This window comes from Cyprinodon variegatus, unplaced genomic scaffold, assembly GCF_000732505.1.
Source record: "Cyprinodon variegatus isolate N-32 unplaced genomic scaffold, C_variegatus-1.0 Scaffold181, whole genome shotgun sequence".
NCBI lineage: Eukaryota > Metazoa > Chordata > Actinopteri > Cyprinodontiformes > Cyprinodontidae > Cyprinodon > Cyprinodon variegatus.
In genome coordinates, this window is record NW_015150634.1 from 395,578 (window position 1) to 403,960 (window position 8,383).

The 8,383-nt window shown below is 38.1% G+C and overlaps 1 protein-coding gene across 1 annotated transcript; it reads left to right on the forward strand.

The window, feature by feature from the left end:
* The first annotated feature begins 739 nt into the window (after nt 1–739).
* LOC107087370 (gap junction beta-2 protein-like) lies at nt 740–3,182 on the forward strand. Its single transcript, XM_015378913.1, has 2 exons — nt 740–809; nt 1,519–3,182. The coding sequence occupies exon 2, from the start codon at nt 1,545–1,547 to the stop codon at nt 2,322–2,324; it is 780 nt and encodes a 259-aa protein (XP_015234399.1). The 5' UTR covers nt 740–809; nt 1,519–1,544; the 3' UTR covers nt 2,325–3,182.
* Nucleotides 3,183–8,383: the final 5,201 nt, after the last annotated feature.

The following is an 8,383-nucleotide window of genomic DNA, read 5'->3' on the forward strand; positions in this document are numbered from 1 at the left end:
AATAAAGAAAAAATATACTTTCCTACAGCCTTTGCTAACAAATAGATGCATATATTTAAACATCCACGCTTTCTAAATAAAAGGTATAGTCGATAAATTCTTTCAGTTTTAAGATCTGGGGCGTAAATCTTTTCCATCGTCATTACTTACCTACTTGTATTAATAAACAATCTGCTTAAAATTGATATTTACAAGCACTAATATCAACATAAATTAATTGATAAGTTTTTATTAAGATTGTTATCTAAGTATGATTTCGCTGAAGACTCCCAGATGACTTGCAGAGACACATTTTTCTTTACCCCATAAAATACAAAATCTAGCTCTGAAAAGGGCATGAATTCTTTGTTTATCATCTTTGATGTTAGTATATTGATCTGTATAATAAACCAAAACAATATAAATGTTTTGAATATTCCAGTTGAGAGTATTACTGCTGCCACCGTCTGTATTAGAGGGGGAAAAAATGGTAGGGGTGGCAAATGATTGGCTAAGGGTGGCCATGGCCCCCCCATCTAGCTCCGCCCCTGGGTACCTTGAATATTTCCTAACAGCAGTGCTGGCCCCTCCCGGAGCCTCTGGCCCCACCCGGGGCCTCTGGCCCCTCCTTGTCTGTCTGCAGGAGGGATGAAAACTCAGGTGCGCCTCAGCGCTGCGTAAAGACGCGACGGAGCTCCTTGGCAAAAAGTCGAGATTTGCTGCGCGAAGCTGAAAGTAAAGGTCGACAATAAATCCTGATCTCCTGAAAAAAAAGAAATAAAACTAATCCCAGTATAAAGGCCTAAAGGACAAACATATCTTAGAGGAAGGTAAGTGATGGGAGCCAAAGTTTGATCTCCTTTCTTTTATCAATTCATTTAAATTTCAAATGCTGTTGTTATGTGTACAGTATCTTATATTTACCGTGAAATTAGATGCATTATGTTGCAAAACAAACTAAAAATACAATAAATTAGAACCATTTTCTTTTGTTACAAATTGTTCTTTGTCTAATTATAACACACTTTGTTCTAAGAATTGAGAGTTATGATAAGGTTTCATGGATTAAGGTAGTTTGAGTTGTTTTAAAAAAAAATACCAAAACAGTTTTAATGAGTAAAGTATCATTTTAAGCACTGGCTAAATAAGCTATGGAAGCTTTCATGTATTTTTTGGGGTCAGTTTCATTGCTACACTTATGTGCACTGTTTTTAGTGTCAAACAGTTTGTTCTGTGGCCCGATTACTAAAACTAAATCTTATCAAACTGCTTAGCGCCTCTGACATGTAGAGACTGTTTAACTTAAGTTGTTGTAATTTGACTCTAAAGCGCAGAATTCACTGTAACTTTTCCATGTTAAGCAATTTGTTTCAGGCAATCTTGTTTTTCACGTGATGATGATGATGTTGAAATGGTCTCTTTAACACAGTTGTCACACAATAGATGAAGTTGTCTGAGGAAAGAGTGAGCTGAACAGAGCAGATGATTTCACTCTATCCTCTGGTTTATGCAGCTGAGTCCTTCTTTTATCTCCCACAGGAGCTTCCAGGGTCCTTGCCTCTACAATGAGTTGGGGGGCCCTCTATGCCCAACTGGGCGGCGTCAACAAACACTCCACCAGCCTCGGGAAGATCTGGCTCTCCGTCCTCTTCATCTTCCGCATCACTATTCTAGTCCTGGCTGCAGAGAGCGTTTGGGGAGACGAGCAGTCAGACTTTACGTGCAACACGCAGCAGCCCGGTTGCAAGAATGTCTGCTACGACCACTTCTTCCCTGTGTCACATATCCGTATGTGGTGCCTGCAGCTCATCTTTGTGTCCACACCAGCTCTGCTCGTAGCCATGCATGTGGCGTACAGAAAGCGCGGGGATAAGAAGACCATGCTGGCCTCCAATGGCACGGAAAAAACCGACCTTGAGACCCTAAAGAAAAGACGTCTGCCCATTACGGGCCCTCTTTGGTGGACCTACACCTGCAGCCTGTTCTTCCGGCTCATCTTTGAAGGCGGTTTCATGTATGCCTTGTACTTCGTCTACGATGGGTTCCAGATGCCCCGGCTGGTGAAGTGCGAACAGTGGCCTTGCCCAAATAAGGTGGACTGCTTCATCTCCAGGCCAACGGAGAAAACCGTCTTCACCATCTTCATGGTAGCGTCCTCGGCCATCTGCATGGTGCTGAACGTGGCGGAGCTGTTGTATCTAATCGTCAAGGCGCTCTTGAGGTGCTCGAACCGGTCAAAGAAGAGGAAACACCCCTACACAGAGAACATGACAAGGGACAACAAGAAGAACGAGATGCTGTTGTCGTCCTCCACGGACACGTCCAGCAACAAGACCATGTGCTAAAAAGCAAAGAGAGGGATAAACTGTAGATCCAATCTGTGAAACTCCATTAGATATGTCTTGCGGGATGCATAGTCTGATTTTACTGTGGCAAGGCTTTAGTTCAGCTTCTTAACCAGCAGCAGAACTTATGTTGACCAGACAGAAGGTAACTTGGGTGGTTTTGTCTCAAACATGGCCTTAGATTTCCCACTCTTGCACTATATTGCTCACAGCCAAATGTCTTGGTTATGTAGCTTTGTTTAATTCTATCCCGCCTTTATTTTTGGTCCATCGACCGAAAGAAGGTCACCTGCACACAAACAGAGCAGTTTAACCAAAAACTAAATCAGTTTACAAGTCAGAGAAATCCCTTTAAATCTTCAAGAACAATCTGCTGTAATCTGAGAGGCGATGGAGATGAAATGTGCAATGTCCCCTGCTGAATGTTGCCTCAACACTGCTTTGGATAGATATTTCTTCTTTAGAAGTGGTTGAAGAAGCATAGATTTGCTCAGTTTTTCAAATAACAACAAAAAAGCAAACTGCAGAAAAAAACAGGAAAGCGTCAGTTTTCTAACACTGGAGATCTGTGCTTGACTAGTAATAGAAATGTGAGTATTGTGTTGTTCTGGAGGTAAATGAGCCTACACTGACACCTAGTGGTGAATGAAGGGGGTAATTGATGCAGGGCTTCAGATCATTTTTATGGTAACTGATCAAAGATGGATGGGTGAAAGATTTTGCTGTGTTGACTGACTTTATCTTTTTAAATATGTTTTTTTTTTGTATGAAGAATTTATTTAGAAGTGTGCCTTCATTTCACTTTAATAGGCGAATATAATCAATTTAATAATAATCAATTGATTTTGTTTTGAGAGTCGATTATAAAATGAGACGGCATTCCTCTTAAAATTCACCAACTGATTATGGCATTCAACCAGCTTGAGAAAGAAAATCTGTCAGGTGGTTCTGCAATTAAGGTATTTTTTTTTTAAAGGCTGTTTTTAACTTTTGTCTTTGAATTTCCATAAACCTGCAGGATTTTTTGTATTTTTTTTTCCTTTGGGGCTTGCAAAAATAATTCACACCACTTGAATTTCTTTCACATTTCTTCATGTTGCAACCACAAATGGTTGTATTTCAACATAAAATAATGTAAGATTCTAATTAATATGCTGCAAGTTTTCTTATGTTTTTTTTTATGCACGTATATGTATTTAACTTTAGTGAGCCAGTTCCTTTTAGAAACTGTCATTCTGTTGCAGTTTAAGCTGCAAGCCTATTGTGGAACATCATAGAGCAACACAAATCTTATCATAGTTTCTTATTGGACTTAAGGTTTGGACTTGGACTGGTTCCCCCATTAAACTCCTGAAACGTGTATCTCCCCCAGTCCCAAACCATTTGCCCTCTCTAGTTGAGTTTTCCTCTCATCCCTGTAGTGAGTACCGTCCAACTTCCTCATCAACTCAGACCAGCTTTGCTTTCCCCATAGCCTAATACTTCCACCACTATGCTTTACTATGGGGATAGTGCAAACCACAGCACCCTCTTTCCCTTGTTGGATAAAGGGGGAGTGATGGTCTAGGGGTTAGGGCATAGAGCTTGGAGTCCTGAGGTTGTGAGTTTGAAACCCACTCCCACAGACTGCAACTCTGGGGCCCTGAGCAAGACCCTTAACCCCTCGCTGCTCCCCAAGCGCCGCAAATGGCAACCCACTGATCCAGAAGAGGATGGGTTAAATGCAGGGAGGGAATTTCCTTGTGCTGTACTTGTGACAATGTAATGACAAAAAAAAAAAAAACTCTACATGATGGAGTGAATGATGTTTTGTTCAAGTAATGTCTTTTTTAACCCCACAGTACTTTCAAAAAACATACATTCCCCCATCTACTGTCCACCTTGGTCCTCATGATGCTGATTTTTTTATTAATGTTCTCTAACAAACCTCTGAGGTTGGTTTTATCTTAAAATCTGTTTACAAATGAGGCAACATCTGTCCTGAATGATGTGTGAGGCCAAAGCTTTCTGATTAAGGGATTGGATTCATATGCGCTCCACGCCTTTCAGATTATTACTTCTAAAGAATATAATCTGCGGTCACTTCACATTATACATCCCAGCTATGTGATATGTTTTATATCCCATGAAATTAGAATGGAATAGACAGTTTGTGGTTTTTAACATGACAAATGGTGAAATTAAAATCAAGGGTGTGAATACATTTGCCAAGCTTGCATCGAAGCAAAGTTAGCATCTGTACAAACTTTATACAAATGCATAATGTTTCAGAGATATTTCAAAGTTTGGCTTTAAATAATTCATAGCCCTTGCAGATTAAGATTAAATTACATTATTGACATTACTTTTAAGATTTGGAGGGTCAGAGTTTTCATTGGTAGAGGGAGATAAAGATAAGGGTGATGGAAAGGAGGCCTTCCAACATGGAAGATTTGAAGCTAATCATAAAATACTAAATGGACATTAAAAAAAAAGTTGGTTAAAAAGAGGATAGTAAATTTTTTTCTCATTAATTATTTAGAAGCTCAGAAAAAAAGACAATTTTGTAATAAATCATAAAAACTTTTTATCACTTTTGCAAGACACCACTTGCTGTCAGAAATAAATGGAAATAATTTTTAAAACTACATCTAAAAGGAAAAAAAATCATTTGAAGCCAAACTGTAACTATTTAGACGTTTAAGCAAAATTGAAAACATAAAATCAAACGAGTTACTGTCAGAATTTATTTCCCCTGCAGGACAGTTTTTTTTTATTTTAAAGTTCAAAAAGTGCTGAAGTTCTGAAGCGTTGCTCCATCTGTGACTGTCCTCCATTGTTTTCCTTCTGTTCATCAAAGATCAGCTTCAGTTGTTTTTTGTATTCATGTTACAGAGATCTTTATAGTGTGTACTACACCCTGCTGGTATCAGCTTTCAGCGTGTGCCTTATTTTAGCCAGCGCTCTAATCACAGCTCTGCCTCCTAATAATGCACGTCTTTGTCGTCCGTCCGTCTCTCCAGGAATAGATGTCATGGATTAGTAACATGTGTTCATTGAAATAAGGCACACCGTTGGTCCTTTTGTGATTGTGCAATAACTGCTGATGGACTGAGAGAGATATGCAGACGCACCAATTAGATGTGTAAATTCCAGCGTTATAAAAAGCAAAGTGGCTCAGTGTGTTGTTGTGTAACAGCTCAGGCTGATGCTGTGTATTTGGAGTTTCTCAGCGTGAGAACGCTGAAGGAATACATGACCGGCTCATTGTTGGACCCTGGGGAGATGAGTGTCATTAAAAAGAAACACATTCTGTACATCTGCTTTAAAATGACCTCCTGGTGTGAAATTAGGCATTTGGAGGGAACAATCTTAATAAATGCAGAGTTTTTTTACTGATTTTATTTCCATTGGAATGTAATAGTCTGATTCTAACAGCTATGCAACACTGATGGACAGCCTTTCACTGTGAGAAATGAACAAATTAGATGCTTTTAAATTAGGATTTGTACTTGCCATGTCTTGTGTCACACTTGCACTTTGATCCTTCAACTTTTTTTTTTTCTTTTTTGAAATCTTTCATAAATCAGTAAAAACACACCACCCTGGCTCTTTATTCTTCTGACTGATGTTATTTATGTATTGCAGTGGGGGAGATCCTATATGTTATCATGTAAAGGTGTTTTTTTTACAAACTGAACTGGGCTCAGGCTTAGATTATGGTCACATCATGACCTCTAACTTTATAAATCGTTTATTTATTTATTTAAAGCAGTAGAGAATATGCTAGTTTTATACACCAGGTACACTAAAATTTGTTGTTAGTATCCAGAGATGTTAAGTAACAAAGTATAAATATTTCATCACTGTTGCAGCCTTTTTTTCAGTATCTGTTCTTCACTTGCGTGTTTATTATTCTAAGGACTTTTTACTTTAACTCACTACATCTGATGACAAATATCTTTACTTTCTACACCTTGGTTTGTCCAAACTTGCTTATTACTTCCATACAGGTTGATAACAACATGGCATAAGACTGTGTCCAAGTGGAGCCCTGTTATTTTGTAGGAAAACCCTGATAGATGGATGAAAACAGGGAGGCTCGTAACACTGAAGATGATGGATTTGATTCTGAGATGCAGGACATCAATTTCCACCTTTATAAATATTTATTTTTTATCTTATTTTTATATATATAAATCATTTTTTAACTTTTGTTTCATAGTTAATACTATTTGCAACTTTAATCTTGTAAATACCAGAGCTTCTGTTCAGTTAATTTAGAACAAAATTAAAACAAGTCAGTATTTTTCTTTATGTTCTCGCTATCAATACAGTGGACAAAAGAGGAAAATGAATCTATTTTCTGTTAATACAACGTTTTTTTTTAAAATAAAAATTGAGTTTATAAAAGGCTCTATTAACGGCAAAATCTTACTTTTACTTTTCTTTTTTTTCTTTTTCTTCTTAACTTTGGAATTTAGAAGGTGTACTTTTTACTTTTAACTACGGTATATAAAAGAGCTCAATTCTTACTTTAAACTTTTCCAAATTCTTTTTTTTTACTCAGGTATCTCTACTTTTACTTTAAGTAAAGAACATGAGTACTTTTGACCCCTCTGTCAGGATCAAGCAGGTGTTTAATCCTCATCATGAGGTCATTATGTGTAGGTTTTATTTAGAATAAATGTTATATTAATCCATCTATTTATTTTAAACAGAAAATATCAAGGAAAAAAGAAAATGAAACAATTAGACAATTATTCATGCAAGTTGACAGGCAATAAAAAAAAAAGAACAGGTAAAAGATGCTAAATTTAATTTTTTGCTGAACATCTTATAAACATCAACATACAGTAATTGAAATATCTCCACAATAAAGATCCCCTTAAACTAAATTATCCCTAGATTCTCATCATCGGAAGTACAATTATTAGTAATATAATCAAAACCATATTTGGCCTTTGAGACAGCAGTTTATTTATAAAATGTCTATTTTTGGATTTTGATTAAACCCAAAGCAGATGTTTTGTTATTGGTTTCAGTTGGACATGCTCAGAATCACAGTCACTTTCTGAAGGACTGGTGTGGACATGTCCCCAACAATAATTTCTGCTTTTTTCGCATTTCCGCTCATCTGCTTTAGCTAAAGGTAACAGAGTTGGGTGGAGCTATCTGTATTCAGTCAGTGTGTTTTCTATGGGGTTCCAATTGTGCCAAAATATGTTCATGCGTCTTCTGATGCGTTCATGTGTCTATGTAAGGTGTGTATGGAAGGTGTATATATCTGATGCATATGTCGTGTCCATAAGCTGTGAGTATAAGTATTGTGTTGACATGAGGGATCACAATATGTCGCTTTGACACATCTGATTTGCGGTCGCATTTCACTGTGTACAAAGTAGCTACATAGTTGGAGGAGAGACACACAGCGGCACTCAGTGAATATCAACCAGCAGCTACTTCAATGTTCAAGTAAAAGTTAAAATTCAATTCAGTTTATTTCTATAGCGCCAATTCACAACATGTCATCTCAAGGCACTTTACAGTTCAACCAGATCATACAGTCAAATTGTTTCAAAGTTTTCTAGCTAAGGAAAACCAATTGATTGCATCGACTCATTGACTCGAATGCAATCCCTCACACTAAGCATGCTTGTAGCGACAGTGGAGAGGAAAACCAGGAAGAAACCTCCAGCAGAACCAGGCTCAGTGTGAGCGGCCATCTGCAGAGGCCGACTGGGGTTCTAGGAGACAGAAGAAGAGATACAAAAGGCAGCTGTAAAAGGCGGCCCAGGAATCACACAGCCAGGTAGACGAGCTCCGAGCCAGCTCCCATGTCAGAGATGAAGAGAGCACATCCAGCCAGTCACAGTCAGAGAAACAGGACCACACTGGAAAACAGGGAGATCTCCAACATCTATAAACAAAGGTGTTGATGGCAGCAGCACAGCTGATATTTCTCTCCAGGATGGAGTCACAGCCAAACAGGAACAGACGAGGCAAAGGTACTATAAATAAATAGAGATGCCCCCGAAAAATCCGTTCGTAAGTCATATTGATTGTAATTATAAGTTTAT